General features: G+C 41.5%; 1 protein-coding gene across 2 annotated transcripts in view; it reads left to right on the forward strand.

Moving 5' to 3' along the window:
• The window catches only part of LOC147032325 (adhesion G protein-coupled receptor G2-like), a 100,603-nt gene that overhangs the window by 59,106 nt on the left and 20,008 nt on the right, over positions 1-21,489 (forward strand). For both annotated transcript variants that reach the window (XM_085869841.1, XM_085869842.1), the window contains 4 exons: positions 5,491-5,609; positions 5,985-6,253; positions 8,838-8,943; positions 9,083-9,360. In XM_085869841.1, the coding sequence (XP_085725967.1) occupies positions 5,491-5,609; positions 5,985-6,253; positions 8,838-8,943; positions 9,083-9,360 (772 nt within the window). The remainder of the gene's footprint in view (positions 1-5,490; positions 5,610-5,984; positions 6,254-8,837; positions 8,944-9,082; positions 9,361-21,489) is intronic.

The following is a 21,489-nucleotide window of genomic DNA, read 5'->3' on the forward strand; positions in this document are numbered from 1 at the left end:
TGTGTGTGATGTCTCCGTACCTCTGCATGCTTGCACATGCAACAACCATTACCCTCCTCCAGTTGGCTCACTCTGAATCGGATTCATACATACTACACTCTGGGGAAGCCATTTAAAATTCAAAACTAAACCGTCAGTCCTTAACAGTCCCCCCCCCCCACCCCACATACACATTCCTCTAACCTCCTCTCGGTCCATGCTAACCTTGTACACAGAATGGTGATATACTCGTCCTTTCACTCGCACACATGCACAGATTCTCACCGGCATGCTCAAGTTTACCCATACCCGCACTGCATGGAATGCCCCACGTGGCGTCGGTGCCACGGCATGTCTGCTACCCGTGTGCTGGAGCACGGCCATGTCACCTCCACCACAGAGCCACACACCACAGGGCCACACAGCATGTGCCCGGGTGCGAGTTCAGTCCGCGAATCCCCCACACTGCACACACGTAAACATGCACACATACACCCATGGAAAGTCCCTTTACAAACCTAAATCTACCCATTTGTACCATGTCTGTGTGTGCTGTCTACATACCTCTACCTTGCAGCAACTGCCAACTGTACCTCCCAATCGGGAAACCAACTGCGTGCATAATACCGCTATCGACTGTAGGGCGCTCGCCAAGTGGCATAAGCACTCAAGAAAGTACTCCAATGAAATGGTTGATAAGGAATAGCTGGCTTGGCATGTGAGAGCAAGTTGATTGGTAACGGTACATACCCGCAAAAAACAGAACATCACCAATTTCTTAACATCTTCAGATTTCACTCCAGATTTCAACAGCTATTTAATTTAATCTACACTAGTGCGGGCCCGTAGGTGCGTGCCAGTATGTGCAGCTTCGTTACTTCGCTCTCATAAACAACGAATGGATTGGGGCATTTTTTCAATTAGATCGGACCAACCGTATCATAAATGGCCATAACTTGGGAAACACCTGGGAAACATACTCAGGTCCCCAGCGTCAATTCTGACATCATATCAAACGAAGAAGAAGAAGAATTGTGATGCCCCTCTCTCTCACCCCCCCTCTCTCCCCCCTAGTCTCGCCCTCCTCTCTCTTGCCCCCACTCTCACCCCCCTCTCTCGCCCCTCCTCTCTCCCCCTCTATTGCATTGTGACGCCCCTCTCTCTCACCCCCTCTCTCCCTCCCCTCTCTCACCCCCACTCTTGCCCACCTCTCTCCCCCCTCTCTCGCCCTCCTCTCCCCCCCCTCTTTCCCTCCTCTCTCTGTAAATGTATTCACAAATGTTTACCAAGCACAACAATTAATTCAAACCTTGGGAAAAAACAGCTTTCAAACCTTGGGAAACACTTGGGAAACAGCTGAAATGGATGAAGAACGATATCAAACCTTGAAAAGGCACATACTCAGGTCCCCAGCGTCGATTGTGACGTCATACCAAACGAAGAAGAAGAAGAATTGTAACGGCATACCAAACGAAGAAGAAGAATTGTGACGTCAATCGTGCAAAAAGAAACAAAAATAAATAAATAAATACCCATTGATTGTGACATCATTCGTGACGTCATAGCACCGTGTCCTGTCATTGGTTGACAGACGTTATTGGTCATTATTGGTTGACAGACAATATATAGGTCGTTATTGGTTGACAGACATTGGTCATTGTATCACGTTATTCTTTTTATTACTGCCAATGATTGTGCTATTATTATTATTACTAATATGCTGTTATCATTATTCTGAGATATCTTTGGGTAAAAACATCATGATGAGGTAGAACGACACTTCAGCTGCGATATATACACTTTTCCAACACTGAAAAAAGCAATAAAATGGCCGTAACTTGGGAACCGTTCGCCCAATTAATATCAAATCTTGAAAAGACACATCCGCGGGTCCCCGGCAATATTCCTGGCAAGTTTCAATCAGATCGGACCGGCGGTTGTCGAGAAACGGCGGTCGCAGACAGACACACACACATTTATTCTTATAGATTAACACCCCAGGTGTTCAGAAAATTTACGTCGTTACGTAATATTTGAACAGTATCAAACCGGTAAACTGATCTTCAAAATCACTATTACTAAAGGCCCAGTCACACCTTGACGTTTTAGCCAGTTTATGCCGATTTTTGAAAAATTTCTCTAAAACACTGGAACACGTCGAATACGTTAGGGGTAAGTTTTGGAAACATTGAGAGCACGCTGAAAAACACTGCCATACGTCGTAGTATGCTGGCTTTCATCGTTGTACTTTGCAGTTGTCCTCAAATTTTAGCATGCTTGAAATTTTCTGACTTATGCCAGCGTATGACTCACAAGTTCCGCATAACGCTGGCCATAAGTTGTAGGCACGTTACGCGATCGTTGACACACGTCGACACACGTTACTTGTAAGTTACTCATAAGCCGAAACACGTCGAGGTAATGTTTAGCATACCCGAAACTTATTTCTAACCTATGAGTAACGTGTTGTAGACACGTTACGCGATCGTTGACACACGTCGACACACGTTACTTGTAAGTTACTCATAAGTCGAAACACGTCAATGTAATGGTTAGCGTCAGTGTTCTAGACTCCCTAGTTTGTTTCTTTTTAAAAAAAAAAATTTTCTTCGGTATGACGGTGATGTTGACACTTCGATTTATAGTGCGGTTACAATATAATATAATTAATAGGCTGCCACTCAACGATTTAAATCATAACCGCACTATAAATCGAAGTGTCAACATCACCGTCATACCGAAGAAATTTTTTTTTTTTTTTTAAACAAAAAAAATCCAGGGAATCTGGAACACTGACGCGGACCATTACATTGATGTGTTTCGACTTATGAGTAACTTACAAGTAACTTTTGTCGACGTGTGCCAACAATCGCATATCGTGCGTACAACTTATTCCCATCGCATGCGGAACGTGAGGCATACGGCAAGTACGTCGTAAAATGTTTAACACGTTTAAAAGTACAAGACGTACTCCACTTACTACGACGTATGATAGCGTACTTTAGCGTTCTATTCACGCATACCAAACTTACCCATACCGTATTCGACGTGCGCCAGCGTTTTAGACGCATTTTTCAGAGGTCGGTATACGCTGGCAAGATCGCCAAGGTGTGACTGCGATGTTGACACTTCCATTTCTGCGGCGGTTATGATTTGAATTGTTTTGCGGCAGCCTTTTCATAACCTACGCCATGTCATCGTCGGCGATACGTGCAGCGCGCTATGCATAAGTTAGACTATCGTTGGACATAGGTTGTGAAGGCCGACAACAGGTTCAGCATTCGTTGGTATAAGTTATCTATAACACAACGAAACGTTCTGTGTCCGTTACTAATACGTTATGCATACGACCAAGTCGTTATGAATACGTCCGAATCTTGAAAAAAAACATCAAAAGTTCAACGTAAGCCAGCGTTTTACATACATTTTAATACGTTGCCATTGCTGGCTAAAACATCAAGGTGTGACTGGGCCTTAAGACATGTGACAAAAAGCTTATTGGCCTCGACAAGAAAAAAACACAAAACTCATACATCCTGAAAATAGACTATGCAGTGTGCATGGTTGGTGTGTCCAGTGTGCACGGTTGGTGTGTCCAGTGTGCATGGTTGGTGTGTCCAGTGTGCATGGTTGGTGTGTCCAGTGTGCATGGTTGGTGTGTCCAGTGTGCATGGTTGGTGTCCAGTGAGCATGGTTGGTGTGTCCAGTGTGCATGGTTGGTGTGTCCAGTGCGCAGTACAAGGTTGCACACGTTTTTTTTTCTTTTTGTTTTTTTGTATACCTTGTCAAGGCTCATATAAGAGCTAACACACAACGCACAGAAAAGGGGGCATGAGACAAGAGGGGCGGGAGTGGGAAGGACAAAACAGTGGCGAACAGAGACACCAACAGATCTGTGGAAGGGAGAGGGATGGGGCAGGGAACACGGGGTATACAAGATTGACTTTACAGGGACTTTCAGGAAGGAAAGCGGGGAATTTGAAGGAGGTGAGTTTGGGGTGGATTAATGGGGGTAGAAAAGATCGAGGTTTTGGATGGGGGAAGATAAGAGGTGGTGGTGAACGGCTACTTTGAAGGCCCGGAGGGAAGAATGGGATTGAAGAGAGTGTGGGAGTTTATTCCAAAGGTGAGAAAAAGAGGAATGATAGAGTGAAGGTGAGCAGTGATTCGTGATTTTGGTAGTTTTACCAGAAGGGGGTTGTTGGCGGACCTTGAGCGTCCTGCGGATATATGGTGGGGACAAATCACAGACAGAGCAGGGGGGGGGGGTCGAGACCGGAGTGGAGACGGTAGAAGACAAAAAGACCACCGACCAACCTGCGGTGAGAGAGTGAGTGGTCCAAAGACTCGGCCTCATGAAACGGTCCTTCCAAATGGTCCTTTCGGAGAGACATAATGAGAGTGTGAGATTTGTCAGGATTGAAAGACATGTTCCACGTGTTGGACCAGTTTGTGATTTTACCCAGATCTGCAGTGAGTGAAGAAGCTGCTGCTTACCAGTCTGAGATATGACAGATGGAATGGCAGAGGGTGGAGTCACCAGCAAAGAGATAAAGAGGATTTTCCAGAGAATCGGAGAGATTATTGATGAGAACCAACTTGGATACATAATTTCCAAATTACAGCTGTTTTGTTTTTTTAACAAATTATTTGTAACATTGGCCTATTTCTTTTTCACTGCATGGAAAATGTTGGGGGGATGGTCCTTTGGATCATCCTCCCCGGGCAAAAAAGTACCACCCACCCCAGGGATTTATGCAATGAGCCGTCGGCCTGTTTGGCATCACAACAGCCATTCTGTATTTAAAAAGTCGTAGCATGTTTGCAGCGAGTTCCCAAAAACGGGATAATACTCATTTCCTATGGAAACACGAGAATAAGTAACCGTGATTCATATCTAAGGGGACGAATCTGCTCAGTTTTGATCAAACATGCACGAATAAGAAAAATGCAATGTCAATGATCATTCACTAAGATAATAGGCAAGCAGATGGAATATGCTTCCGGTTAACTACAACATCATTAATCTGAAGGTTCCCCTACGAATACCTTGTTATGACTTTTATCTCCTTAGAGTTTGTCAACTTGTGCACTTTCCTCACATATATCAAACCCTTCACAAGTTTTGCAAGTCTGGTGCACTCATCGTTGATAGCGACGGATGGTGTGTACTAACAATTAAAAAACAAGGTTGAATGAGGACCCTTGGCACCCTCATTGTACATAAGTGAGCCACCCTATAACAACATTCCACCATTTTGTACAAGTAAATGTAGGTGTCTCATGTGTAATTTTATGTGTTCAAAAGAAGTGGTGTCGGATGGCATCGAATTGAAATCCAAATTGGCTAGAGACAGGTGTGATCAGCTAACTTACCTTTTCCTTTGTTTGGTATTTTTAAAATTTGTAATCTTAACATTGTTCTCATTGTTAGCACAGCTTTAATTCTCCAAATAAAAATGACCCAATTTTGATTCCGAATTTACCTTGGATATTTTTCTTTCCTTACAGACAGATATCTCTCCAGAAACAGCAACTGATAGAGAAATTCTAACGTACATCACTTACATTGGCTGTGGAATATCGTCTTGCTTTCTCGCCATCACCATTCTACTCTACACATGCTTTAAGTAAGCATGATGTGGAACATATTTTGCATCTTGAGTATCTGAAGAGTTCTTTTTGTGAAGGTTCTGAACTAAGAGCCTGATAATTATATTCTCATAGAAATATCTGTAAATTAGTAGGTTGTTGAGCTATAATGATCACATGTAATTAAATAGTTCATTGTGTTTGGTAATTATATATATATATATATATATATATATATATATATATATATATATATATATATATATATATATATATATATATATATAGGTTTCATCAAAGTCCTCATTATGGCTTTCAATTTAAATTCTCTCTCCTTCTTTTGTTTTCCCCACTCCTTCCCACCCCACCCCCATCTCAAAATTCCCACTCCCATTCAACTCACCACTCTGCAGACAAATACGACAAGAACAACAAAGCTACATCCTCGTGCAGACCTGCTTTGCACTTCTGACTTTAAACATCACTTTCCTCTTAGACCATTGGCTTGGCACCTTTGAAATACTGTGGCTTTGCATATTCACAGCTGCTGTGCTGCATTTCTGTCTCCTGTCCTCCTTCAGCTGGATGGCTATTCAAGCGTTCCACCTTTACATGAACCTCATCCAGGTCTTCAACACATACATCCATCGATACATCCTCAAGCTGTCCCTTTTCGGATGGGGTGAGAATGATGGAGATTGATATGTAACAAACTGAAACTGAGTTTAAGATGTGGAAAATAATATCTAATATATAAGGCTCATTCTAACCACTGACTCACTGACTGATATTAAAGATCGGTACCTTCCGGGTGACGTAGAAAGCTGAAATTTTGGGTACTGATGGACATCGAAGCTGATACACTGGAAAAAAAAATCACAGACCCATCGGAAAACATCCATAAATGAAAATATAAATAAATGAAATAAATTGCAGGTGAGTGACCCGAGACAATGGCGAAGCACGGTAATTTTGTGTGCCGATGGACATCGAAGCCGATACACCAGGAAAAAAATCAGAACCATTGGAAAAGCATTCTTAAATGAAAATATAAATAAATGAAAAAAATAAACGCAGGTGAGTGACCCGAGACAATTGGGAAGTAAGCATAGTAATTTTGTGTGCAATGGACATTGAAGCCGATACACCAGGAATAAATCACAGAACCATTGGAAAGCATCCATAAATGAAAATATAAATAAATGAAAAATCAAATGCAGGTGAGCAACCAAAGACAATGGGGAAGCACGGTTCGTTATTGCTTACAATGTGTAAGCATACCATGCTTGTATTAAAATTAACAAAAGATATATATGACAAAGAAATAGGGAAAGAGGCATTAGTAAGAGATCTCCACGGGACATTACTGTTAACTACAATCCAAAAGAAGAGTACGTCATGGTCACATTCATTTTTCTTAAGATTATATCCTCATCATTGGTCTTTGACAACACCATTCTACATCATCGCTTCATCAAGAGGCCAAAATGGTTGATACATATGGAACTTGTGAAAACAAGCCCGAGCTTCATGTTTTAGGACACTGTGAATGCAAAGATGCAAAGACCACAAAAACCTTTCTGGTGAAGATAAAAAAAATACACCCGAGTGGGTTTGACGGTTAGCTCAGATACAAAACTTGATGCAACTGAGTGTTAATCCACATTAGCGACTACGGAAAGTGAAAACAGAATTCAAACTGAATTTAAAATAAACGCGTGAGGCCGCTCGAAGCAAAAATCTCCATATTCTATGAATCATTCCCAACATTATACAATTTTCAAACCCGCGTTTATGGCCATGAAATAAATACTCTAAGTGTGTATTTAATGGCTGTATCCAGGACAGAGCTGGACCCCAACTAAAAAGGACCCTCGGACCACTGAGAAGCTCAATCACTTGCTGCCTGCACGTCTGCGCAGCGTCACATGACCAGCCAGATCATCATCGGATGAAATGCCCTCACAAAATCTTAAAACGTCCGTTTTTCACCGGAATTCTTTCAGATATCTGTAGAGCACATCCCCAAACCATCCAAAATATAAACATTAATCTCACAGACGCTACGAATAAGCAGTCCCTCAGGAGGACAGGTTACGAGGTGAAGCAGTGAACGGAAACCATGTGGTGTCCAGAGTCTCATACTTGGCCTTGGAGAAACACACTCACAGACGCTTCCAGAGTCTCACGGTTATTTGAATTGAATACATTTTCCTCATGAAGTGTGTTTCTGAGCAGATTTGCATGAAAATTATCTTCATGAAACATGTAGCTACACCAGAGGGTCCCAAAAGTGAAAACAGAAATCAACTAGAACTTAAGACGGCCTCGTTATGTGGCATGGAAACGGATGGAAGCCCGTGGAAGCTACCCCTGCTGCAATGCAACAGACCGAGGATATAAACATTCAATTCTCACAAAGTTGATGCGACCGAGTGTTAATCAACCTTAGCGACTATGAAAAGTGAAAACAGAATTTAAATTGAACTTAAAATAACCATGCGAAGCCGTGTTGAAGTCAGCGGACCTCGTGTTGCCCAATAAACAGGGCCAGATGACAGAGGTAACGAGAATCTAGTTGGTCGAATTAAATCTTGTTAATAATCCCCATGAAACCCATTATGCATTATAGCCGTCCGATTCTTCCTTACAGGCCATTCGACCAATCGGTCATTTTGCACTCGATGACCTGTAACCTTGACCCCGAGGTGAAAATGCGAAAAAGGGCTCAGACGATCTATAGAGAGCAACTAGTGTCATCATCATGTCAAGTTAGAACTCAATCGGCCGAGACGTCTCGGAGGAGATAGAAAAATAAAAATTGTTGACGGACGGATGGATGGATCTGAGGACATCGAATGGTTATATTAGGTCAGCGAGCTGAACCCATCAGAACCCATCAGGTCAGCGAGCTGACCTTATAAGCAAAAGTAGACTGACAGACACACACATTTAAAAAGGGTCATTAAACTGATCCCACCCATCTCTAGTCCATCTCTAGATTTGATGCCATCTATATATGAGGGGAAGTCAAAAAGTTTTTCTTTGAAAAAGGTTTGAGCCAAAAACGACTATAATTTTCGGTCTAACTTTCTAAAAAAAAAAAAAAAAGTAAAAAAAATCCCTTATCAAATTCAAGGAGATAAAATATGGCTGTTTCATTTCATATGACTGTACCATGTTCATTAAACCAATCAAAATGCAGATACATCTTTCACCACTCCAAATATTGTCCCTCTCTCCAAACACCTCCCTTTCTTCAACAGGACTGCCAGCTTTGATTGTGACACTTCTCTTGGGTATTGGGCAAAACAAGATATACGGCTACACGGCCTTCTCCTCCAGCTCGAGTGTTGCAAAGGCAGAAGGCTTGTAAGCAACTCCTTTCGCAAGACTTGAAAACCCAGGCTTGGTTACGACGTGTCATGTGGCATTCAGTGTTGAGACTACAACAATGATACAGATCTGAATTCTGATTCATTTATACTCTGTGTCTCTTTCTCATCCACAGTTGCTGGTTTTCCTCAAAGACAGCATTGTACGCCTCAGTATTGCCATACTGTGGCACGATATTGATTTTGAATACGGCCCTGTTCTTCCTGGTTATGGGACAGCTCTATGGTCCCAGAGCAGATGCCAAGGGAAAAACAATCAAAGTTATTCAACAGGTTAAAGGTCTGTTTGGCCTAACACTCCTGCTTGGTCTTTCTTGGATTTTCAACCTGTTCGCGTGGGACAAAGCACACATCGTGTTTGTCTATGTGGCTGTCATCTGCAACTCTTTGCAAGGTGGGAGGATGGGTGGGGGGTGGAGGGATATGAAAATAACTAATATATGTTTATATTTATATATATATATATATATATATATATATATATGTATATATATATATATATATATATATATATATATATATATATATATATATATATATATATATATATATATATATATATATATATATATATATATATATATATATGTTAGAAGAGATACAAGTTTCACCTAAAGTTGAAAATGAATCCCTTTTTAATAATCCCATCATATCACTTGGTTTCAGCTGTAGCCATCTTTACTTTACATGTCACTTCCAATATACTGAATGTGGGACTACTAAACATGCATCATCTTTCTTTCTTCGAACCGCTATACTCTGGAATAGTATTCTTCCTTCTGCTTTCTCCACTACGTACAAACTTTATCAGTTCAAGATCATCAAGTATCCCTGTGTTAACTCTTCCCTTATTATCTTTCCCCTCGCACAAAAAGAGAAAGTGTGTGTGTGTGTGTGTGTGTGTGTGTGTGTGTGTGTGTGTGTGTGTGTGTGTGTGTGTGTGTGTGTGTGTGTGTGTGTGTGTGTGTGTGTGTGTGTGTTCAAGCATATACTGTATGTAGATAATTATTATTAAATGCATTCATAAATGGTTACCAGTACAATATTTGAGATTTCAACGTAAAACAATTTAGTTCATGTATGTGTGTAGAGATGCCTAAAATTCCGAATGACTATATTTGTTTTACTAACTAAACATTGGTGAGTTATCCTGCATGTTTAACATCGTGATTGAATACTAACTACTCGATTGGCCTATTTGGCATTTCCACCTGAGCACAGTTCATGCTGCTTGATTGCCATGTTCAAATCACATCTATATTGATTTGTTCATTAATTATCGGCTTTTAATTGGCGTACACATACTCATATCGTCTAACAGGATGGTGAAAAGTTAGCACACTTGCCCCTTTGACCTGTATAGTCTAGGTTTATTCTCAATGCGACTATGAAGCTGATGGACAGTGAAACCTGCTTCGCAGGCAGAGTGTTACATCAATGAGTGTGCCGACCAGATGGATGTTGAGTTTGGGACTCATCTGTCAGCACCGATTGCTGTTGGCAGATGTTAAAGATTGAAGATGAAGAGGATGTTAAAAATGTTAAAGATGAGACGAGTCTCTGCAGAGCGTCGGTATCACCAGCACAAATTAACAAGTTCAAATTTCCATCCCTGATTGATGGTTGGGAAGGTGTTGGAAAACTAACTAGCATAATCTTTGCTGTGAAACTACTTCGGTGGTTCCGACGCTCTGCAGCGTATTGTGCAGGGACAGTGAGAGATAGCGATAGAAACATATCTCTGAATGTCTTTGACTTGTACTGTATCTAATATACTGTAAAAAGCTCTTTCTAACCATTGATTGATATAAATGTTTCATACCTTCGATGTGGTGTCGAAAGCTGAAATTTTGCATACTGATGCAACGCAAAGCCAATATCACAAGTAAGAAAGAAAAATCACAAAACCGTCGGGAAATAAACGAAAATATCTAAAAATCTGCTGGTGAAACTTCTGTCTGCTCATTGAGGGTCACGTGACCCAAGACAATGGGCAAATAAATGGAATGCTATCCAGAATATTTCCATGATATAGTCAGCTGTGCTCACCAAACTTTTCATTTTACTTTGATTTCAAAGGTTGTGCAATTATTTTATTTCTTAAGTTAATTATTTACAATTTACAAATTATTATCATTATTTTCCTCATGCTTTTTGAAAAACATCGCAGTCGTGTCTGAAGGAAGCGGTTCAGGTTGACATTTTTAATATGAAATAGGCAAAGCCTAGAAACTAACGAAACTCATTGAGATTGCCCTTTAAAACACCCTCGGATTATCTTTTAGAATTACCCTTAAGGACAACCCTACAGATCCCTTTAGAATTACCCTTTAGAACCCATTAGAATTACCTTTTAGAACCCATTATAATTACCCTTTAGAACCCATCAGAATTACTCTTTAGAACCCTTTAGAATTACCCTTTAGAACCCACTAGAATTACCCTTTAGAACTCATTAGAATTGCCCTTAAGAACCCACTCGAATTATCCCTTCAGAAACCCTTACAATTACACTTTAGAACCCTCTAGAATTACCTTTTGGAACCCATTATAATTACCCTTTAGAACCCACTAGAACTCATTAGAATTATCCTTTAGAACCCATTAGAATTACTCTTTAGAACCCATCAGAATTACTCTTTAGAACCCATTAGAATTACCCTTTAGAACCCATTATAATTACCCTTTAGAACCCATCAGAATTACTCTTTAGAACCCTTTAGAATTACCCTTTAGAACCCACTAGAATTACCCTTTAGAACACATTAGAATTACCTTTTAGAACCCATTATAATTACCCTTTAGAACCCATCAGAATTACTCTTTAGAACCCTTTAGAATTACCCTTTAGAACACACTAGAATTACCCTTTAGAACTCATTAGAATTGCCCTTTAGAACCCACTCGAATTATCCCTTCAGAAACCCTTACAATTACACTTTAGAACCCTCTAGAATTACCTGTTGGAACCCATTATAATTACCCTTTAGAACCCACTAGAATTACCCTTTAGAACTCATTAGAATTACCCTTTAGAACCCACTCAAATGATCCCTTCAGAAACCCTTACAATTACACTTTAGAACCCTCTAGAATTACCCTTTGGAACCCATTATAATTACCCTTTAGAATCCACTAGAATTACCCTTTCGAACTCATTAGAATTGCCCTTAAGAACCCACTCAAATTATTCCTTCAGAAACCCTTACAATTACACGTTAGAACCCTCAAGAATTACCTTTTGGAACCCATTATAATTACCCTTTAGAACCCTTTCGAATTACGAGTGAGCCCGTTGGTCCGTCAGTCCAAATTTTTGTTGGTCTTCATGGCTGTGCAGCTTACCAGCCTGCTATACTGTTTGAGCATTGGTTTCTCTTTCACGAAGCCCATAAATGCTTGGGTCAGTGTGAGGATTATACATTTGTTATTATGCTTGCCAAATTATACAACTGTTATGATTGGTGTTAATATTATTTTTTATTAATTAATATATGGTTTGCTACAATGTTATCCTATTTGTTAACTCTTTTGTAAATAGAATGCCATGTCACGGAAGGAGCTATTGTGTTTAAAACATGGGAATTCTTCCAGGTTCTTTGTAGTTAATAATCAACTCAGGAGATCATGAAGATCATTTTAGTGAATTAGTATATTGGCTTCTGGGTCTTTTGGGTCCTCAGGGTCTTTGGGGTATTTTGGGTCTTCGGGGTCTTTTGGGTCATCTGGGTCTTTTAGTTTCTCGGGGACTTTTGGCTCATCGGGGTCTTTTGAGTCCTCTGGGTCTTTTGAGTCCTTGGGGACTTTTGGGTCATCAGGGACTTTGGGTCATCTGCATCTTTTGGGCCTTTTGTCTCCTTGGGGTATTTGGGGTCTTTTGGGTCCTCAGAGACTTTTGGTTCTTTGGGGTATTTTGGGTCCTCAGGGTATTTTGGGTCTTTTGGGTGTTCAGGATCTTTTGGGTCATCTGGGTCTTTTGGGTCCTCAAGGTATTTTTGGGTCTTTTGGGTCATCTGGATCTTTTGGGTCCTCAGGTACTTTTGTCTCCTTGGGGTATTTGGGTGTTTTGGGTCCTCAGGGTTTTTTGGGGTCTTTTGGGTCCTCTGGGTCTTTTGGGTCCTCAGAGACTTTTGGTTCTTTGGGGTATTTTGGGTCCTTAGGATCTTTTTGGTCCTCAGGGACTTTTGGGTGTTCAGGATATTTTGGGTCATCTGGGTCTTCTGGGTATTTTGGGTCCTTGGGGTCATTTGGGTCCTCAGGGCTTTTTGGGGTCTTTTGTGTCCTCTGTATTTTGGGTCCTCAGGGTATTTTGGGTCCTCATGATCTTTTGGGTCCTCAGGATCTTTTGGGTCCTCAGGGACTTTTGGGTCTTTTGGGTGTTCAGGATCTTTTGGATCATCTGGGTCTTCTGGGTCCTTGGGGTCTTTTGGGTCCTCTTGGTCTATGGGAACTTTTGGGTCATCTGGGTCTTTTGGGTTTTCAGGGTCATTTGGGGTCTGGGTCTTTTGGGTCATGGGTCTTCACGGTCTATTTGGGTCCTCTGTGTCTTTAGGGGTCTAAAGGGTCTGGGGATCTTAAAGGGCCTTTAAAGGTCAAAGCGATCTCAGTAGTCTAAAGGGTCAAAAGATACATTCCAATAGTGTGTAATTAATTAATAGACGACATAATTAATTGACACAAAAAGCATTATAGTCCGAGTGTTGGCCAGAAAAGCGTGCATTAGGGTCCGCACAACGTTTTTCTGCATTTTTGTGATCATCAGACCATCTGAATGAATATTCTGATTGATGCCACTCTGGCACCCTTGAGCATTTTTGTAAAAATCCATCAATATGCAAATTAGCGGTGGTCATTGTCTAAATTACTATTTTTCTTAATATCTCCAAAAGTAAGCATCCAAATAGCCTGGTTGAGGTGTCTACACCCATGTTTTTAGGGTCAGTGGTCATGATAAACCCACTTACAATATAATAACATTTAAATTTAGCTCATTAATATGCAAATTAGCAGTCACCATTATTGAAAATGTAGATAGACATATAGATAGAAAAAAAAAACACTTCAGTCTTTGTGAATATAGATCACTTTATTACAGCGCGTGCGCTGTATACAATTGCACCGAGTTTGAAATGTCCCCGGTGTCGTCTACCACGTCTCCGGTGGGTCCGGTGTCCCCCCGTCCCCCCCCCCACGTGCTTCAAGACAGCCAATGACGGCCGCCCGGTAGATGCAGTGCGTAACCTCGACGGAAATGGCGACAATTGACGGAAATACCCGAGTATTTCAATGGAAATTTGTGAAACTAATGTGTTATATATGTGAAAAACCATTTAATTTATTGCTTGACGGAAAAAAACGAAGAAACACTCCCCTCATGTACGAACGAACGAACAAAAGACGTCATTTCCGTCCACCATGGCATTTCGCGCCAAACGCAGAAAGCTAAGTTCTTCTTATGCCATCATTCTCTTTAATATTAGCCATAAACAAGTGTTTCGTCATGCATTAGTAGTTGAAATTTACTTACAAGAACGAAAAAATAATCTCAGATTCAACAAGAATGAAAAAAACAACCGAAAACGTCACGTGCAGGACAAGACCAATCAAGCTGAAGGAAACGATACTGTAACTGCACTGCTCCTGATTGGTCAAAGGACACCACGTGTGTTGTGTGGGCGGTGTTATGCACGAGGATTCCAGGCTAAGTTCTTCTTATGCCATCATTCTTTTTAATATTAGCCATAAACAAGTGTTTCGTCATGCATTAGTAGTTGAAATTTACTTACAATCATTCTTTTGCGGCCTCCTGCCGCGCTGTATCGAACGATTTCATTCCTTTTGTTATATATATATAAAGGTGCTTATCACAATAATAACAAGATTTTTACATTTCAAATATTAAGTACGCTTTTATAATTGTTTTTCAACTGAAAAAGCATAAATTGCATATTTTAACATTAGTGTACTCATTTGATTCACCACACGCGCTGTATTGAAGGATTTCACTTGTTATTTATACAGATTAAACAATTCGACAGTATGCAATGAAAGCAGCTAACAACATGAACAAAAGAAGACATTCCTGTGTAAATCAAATGTTCATATATATAACAGGTGTGTAAACCTTAATATGGAATAGGCAAAGCCGAGAAGCGAACGTAGAATTCTTCTTACATTTGCTTCTGACTTTACCTATAACTTGTTCACAACTGCAGACTTGCCAACTATACCGTGATACATGTAAGCGCCGCACAGCTGATGATTTTGACGCAATTTCCGGTTACTTTGGCCTGGATTCGGGATCAGCGATCAAATAATGTAAATCACGATTAAAAATTTTTTTTTGCTGATGCGGGAGATATTTTTATTAAAATCAGTGGAGGAAATATACACCATGTCTGATATTTGGGTCTTTCATGTCTCCGACGATGCCTTTATCTCCCGGCATGCATCATTCCCCATGCCAAAAAGCGGAAGCAAAAAAAAAACCGGAAGCAAAAAAAACCGGAAGCAAAAGGGTCATAGCCAACGACACGGATTCCAAATTGCCAGGGTATTGTGTTGTTGTTGTTGTTGTTGTTGTTCCCTATTCTCTCATGTGCACGCGTTAAGTATGAAGTTCACTACATTCGCTATGAAGGCTACTTCAGTGCTTTGTGTCTCATTCAGTGTCAGAGTCATCATCAAGGGCAAATGCAGCAGCTGTCTTGGTGCGCTCATTCCTGCAGCCAGTATCTCCATGGCACTACAGAAAACTGTGCATGGTAACTTGGCTGTTGTGCAGTGGCATTGAGCTGTGCAGCATTGCTTGTTGGAGGAACATCCACATCGTATAAGCTCCAAGATCTCTGGTGGTGCAAGAGCGACGTTGGACGGCAGCATAATTGGAAGTAATGATCTTGATGCCTCACCACGTTTCCATCCGTACTGAGTGGGATCCAGAGGTGGTGGCTGCAGCTCAGCAGCTGACTTCCATATTGCTGTCTGGATATGAGCATGTCACACATTTTCTTCAAAGGACTCTGTAGTTGGTGGCAGAGCCTTTAGGTCTGGTGCTTTGATGGCATTTGGTTTCATCATCTTCATAGACCACACCTCTTTGCGAACATCAGACATATTGCTTCTCTCCTTGCTACCATAGCAAACAGCCATGAACACAGTGGCTTCGGCAATGACATCGTCAATGGATGCATCCACATTCCCAAGTTTTTGAAGTGAATGGCCTGCTGCGCGTGTCTTCTTGCCAGTCAGTTTTCCTTCTACCATACATCTGGGCAACGGTGTCGCAACCTGTCAGTGCGTGTAAATTAGTATGTCTTGCACCAATCGGCATGCCTTCTGGCAGTGGCCCCAATGTCGATCAACGATCGGCCAGGACATGTTGCTTCCATTGTTACGCAGCATTGCAGATGAACTTCTGCGAAGTGATACACAAGCAAGATGAACACATCAGTATCGTCACAGTTGACTGTGATACATTTTGTGCCATCTTCGGCAACTTTAGCGACTTGCTGAATCAAGATGACATCTGCCTCCTCATGCGTCATCTTCAAATCAGTGTGACACCTTTGGGCTTCGTGGTGTATTTCCACTGGGAAATGTAGACTCCTGTCCCGTAATGACGAGCCTGTGTTGGCTCTGCTTTCTCTGTTGACTAACGTCAATCAAATTCTGGAAAATCAGTTCTATCAGCTGAACTTTGTTCTCAGTTACTGACAAAACCACCAGCTGTGGAGGCAGTGGAGTCTGGCAGTTCAACCTGTGGCACCTGCTAGCTTGCTGCCCAGCAATTGCTAATCTTGTTCCACTACTGATGCTGAAATCATGATATCTGTCACATACCAGATATACATCTGATTTGTCCACCTTTGCCATGATGTAGCTCATGAAGTTGTCAACAAAGTCTTGTACAATTCCCCTGTTAGTCCAATGAATAACCCAGAGGATTGCACAACCATCTAAGATGGTGACTTCAGGTTGTGGACCCAGTCTTGTTGAGATTTCCACTTGGAGATTCTTCTACAATGTCGACTTGGTCTTTGCTATTCTCATCTCCCCCTTTTCTTCGAACATTGATGTTGGCACAGGTGCAAGCTCGTACTCTAAGACGTCACATAGTTTGATGTTTCGACTTTGTTGGAGTCCCATGACCCTGGAGTATATGAGATTTAGATCACAAACCTCAGTAGAACCCACACGCATGACTTTCCGTGTCACTGCCATAGTTATGACTTGTTTAGATAAGGGAGCGTTGAATCCTGCTGGCCAGCTTTCTTCATACGAATGCATCTGTGCTCGGCCAATGTCAACTGCCCTTGGCGCGTTCACCTTCTCCAGTCCAATCCTGCCAGTTACAATGTTGACAACTCTGTTTGCATGTTCGTTTGGGTCAAGTGGGTCGATACAGGACTGGAGTTTCTCCTTATCATATCTCGGTCCTCTGCATCAGATCGTATGCGTGATGGCTTCTCTTCCTTGTGAATGGTCACCTCTGTGACTATGTGCCCCTCAGACATATCTGTGAGATCGTGGACTATCTGAATAAACGTGTGCATACTATAGGTCCACTTCTTCAGTGTAGAAGGCTTCAGTGTAATGCCAACGATTCCATGTATGCCATGACCGTAGCGCATGAACGTGGACTCGATGTACATATCCGACCATATGCCGTTCCAAAAGCCCTTCTTGTGCCGCATCACGTGATCTTCTTTTAAGAACATTTCCAGAATGTCTCCATGAAGCCTTTCCATCGATCAAAGGTAGTAAAGTCCATATCTCGCATAGTTGTGATGTCCAGCCGCGAAGAAGTAGGGGAGCATCTCCTTCATAGCCCAAAGATGCAATGGCCAGTCTCCTTCATGCTCAGCAGGAACAAACGCAATCATGATGAATACAGGTTTCACAAGGTTCTGAACCCATAGTTGTGTGGTCATGCTCTTTGTTGCTTTGGTTTCAAGAGTGTCCCTTAAGTCTTCATGACTTTCTGCCTGAGCAACGCTGGAACGAAGGACCTCCTCAGTCACCAATCGCAGGGCCCTGAAGTTTTGGGGAAACTTTTTTCCACCAAGCATTTGAGCAACACCTGCAAAGGCAGATTTCATCACGTCTTCCAGCCCACTTTCAGCCATCAAGTTCCCCACATGACCGATGAAACTCATAAGGGAGTGAATGCCGCCCAGCCTTGGAATGAACTGGCTAAATCGCTCAGGATAAACCCATTTAACATTAACGGCCACTCGATACAGCTGTTGGTCGTTTGTGAAGATGGTTACGGTTTGTCCCCACTCTGCAGTCAAGCGTTTTCCCTCCTCCATTGCTGTAAACATCGTGTCCGGATCAGCTGGATCCATATCTATGAGTGGTGTTTAAATGGCTCTTGTTGCAGGTTGGATGGGTCGTCCTTATTCTCTGCAGAGCTTCGTATTAAAGCCACCAAACTCTGGTGTGTTCTGATGAGAAGTGATTTGCTTCAGAAAAGAGAAATCCATATCTTGAACTCTCCTAAGTTGGATAGCTTGATGAGCCAATATGCGGAGAGGTAACACCACACGTGTGGCTTCTTCAACTGGCATCGCTGGTTTCTCAGGTCCCTTCTACCTTTGAACCAAAATGTCTTCTGTCACAGGTGTCTTCATTTCATCACGGGTCAATCGTCTGATGATGGCTTCATCTTCAGATGTGGAAGATATCTCCTGATCTTTTATGGTAAGTAGTACTGCAAGAGAATGTGTTGAAACGAATCCATTCTGGGAAGAGTTATTTGTGTCGAAGTTGTCAGCAACAACCTGAACGAGGCCACATTCAGCATTGGCGGTTCCCCTAATCCCGGAGTGAACAGTTGCCGCCTTTGCTGCTGAATCCTATCCTGAATCCTGAATCCTTGAAACGCTGAAACTCATCATCGGAACGGGTCACACGATAGTTGTACAACTGCTCGATGAGGCTTTTACGACTGACTAGAACTCCCAGTGTTATTTGGAGTGTAGTTGGTCGATTGGTGATCATATTGGTTATGATGTTTCCTATCAGAGCTCCTGGAAGTGTGCAGTCCAGTTTAGCTGATATTTTGGAGAATAGCAATTGAAGGCTTGAACTCACTGCTTCATGAGCAATATCTATATTAATTCTAGTCTGATAGGAACTGGGGTGGGACGACAACTGCTTAGATTCCTGTACAACCTTCTTGGCAATTTGTTCTATGGAAACATCAATGGCATCATCTTCATCTGATGCAACTAAGTTGAACGCAGTAGACGCTCTGCTGTGAAACAAGATTAAACTAGCGACACCTTCACCGGACAGAACCAGAAGCTCAGAGCCAAGTATATCCAACAATTTGGATAACAGGGTTCATCGAGAGTATAGCTTTCCTCCATGATCCTTGTACATATTGTACACTTCTACTGAATTCCAGATGCGCAACATGTCAATTTTCATCGATAGGATGGTAGAACTGACAGCTGGCTCAATGTCCTGAGTTTCTCCACCACTGTTTGCTGCTGCTGCAACAGAACGGGGTGCCATGAAGGACTTTCTGCAGTCATCGTGACATCTCGCATCAGCAGCATGAAGATCGCTGATTGCGCCCATTAATCGTATCTTGACCTGGCGTCCTTCTTCATCGTGACGGGAATCGATAACATCGAGAATAGTTTGTTTGAAAGTTGTCCGATCAACACGATCTGCAGTCCTACAAAGGAGAACTCGCCACCAACGATTAGGATTCTTCTTATCAAAGTCCATGATGCACTTTTCTCCGCAAAAAATGCAATGTTCTTTAAAGTCAAATACTGTCGTCTTTGAACAGCGGCTTCTTTTTCTTGTTGAAGCATCTTCCAAACAGACATTACTCATTCGTTTCAAGTGTTTTTCTATGTGTGAGCGTGATGTGTACGTTGACACGCAGTCTCTGGCATTTGAGCTCGATAGATTTGTCTGCCTGTAATCTCTGTTCAAGCTCTTCATGTATACCATTTTGTCTTGCTTTGCGTGACCGGATGATACTTCGCACTCTGTCTGGACCAACTGTTACCAGGGGTTTTCCAGCTTTAGTTGCATCGCAGGGACTGAAGAAACAGTCTCCCATGGTGATGGAGCCTCAACCTGTAACAATAGAGGTAATTATAAACATCAGTAAACATTTAATTTATTTGTTCGTATTTTAAAAAATCTTCAGGAAATTAAAGGCAGATTGTGACATACTCTATTACTCTATTACATACTCTATTTCACCTTGTGTACTTTTAAAAATCAATAAAATACACAGTTGCTTTCAGACAGATAATGTTAAATAATAAAAGAAAAACTTGCTTTCAAATAATATCGATCATTCTACTGTATCAGAAGACATTACTCTTACTTAAAACTCAGTTCTCCATGTTTCTTTCATAACATTACAAGCCTCAACTTACTTGATCAGAAACAGTTCATGCTGTTAATCTTCTGAGGTCAGCCATTTCTTCACAACTGTACTGGGGATAAACGGCTCTGCGCAAGTTATTTTCAAACAGTTTTGTTGTTGTTGTATAACTGTACTGCAAAAACGCCGATCGGCGCAGACAAAGTCAGGGGGTAGGGTTAGGCTAATTTGCATATTAATGAGCTAAATTTAAATGTTATCAAATTGTAAGTGGGTTTATCATGACCAGTGACCCTAAAAACATGGGTTTGGACACCTCAACCAGGCTGTTTGGATGCTTACTTTTGGAGATATTAAGAAAAATAGTAATTTTGATAATGGCGACTGCTAATTTGCATATTAATTAGCTAAATTTAAATGTTATTAAATTTTAAGTGGGCTTATCATGACCAGTGACCCGAAAAACATGGGTGTGGACACCTCAACCAGGCTATTTGGATGCTTACTTTTGGAGATATTAAGAAAAATAGTAATTTTGACAATGACCACCGCTAATTTGCATATTAATGGATTTCTACAAAAATGCTCAAGGGTGCCAGAGTGGCATCAATCGGAATATTCATTCAGATGGTCTGGTGATCACAAAAATGCAGAAAAACATTGTGCGGACCCTAATGAAAGGTCATCTTGAAAAATGGTGTTTGACATCCAGACTATTACACACACACACACACACACACACACACACACACACACACACACACACACACACACACACACACACACACACACACACACACACACACACACACACACACACACCTCATATATTTTCCGTAGAAACTCCGTGTGTTAGAAAGGTTTTTCTTTTTCATTCTTGATGGACGGACGGATGGAAATAGTGAATTATTGAAGCGGCTTTACCGCTTAAAAACAGGGTGGATGTTGTAATCGGCTTCATCTATCTGTCTGTCCGTCGGTCACACTATCTCCTCCTAAACGGGTGGGCATAAATTCACCAAACTTGGTAATTATGATCAACACATGGCATGAAGGTGCAAGAGTAGTATCACTTTTGACCCAGCCCCCTAGGGTGGGGAAATGCAATTACGCACACATTTTAAAATGAAACTGTGTATGTGCAATCAACATTGGGAGACGCAT

The sequence above is a fragment of the Eptatretus burgeri genome, chromosome 2 (genome assembly GCF_056783735.1).
Source record: "Eptatretus burgeri isolate ZD-2024b chromosome 2, Ebu_testis_v1, whole genome shotgun sequence".
NCBI lineage: Eukaryota > Metazoa > Chordata > Myxini > Myxiniformes > Myxinidae > Eptatretus > Eptatretus burgeri.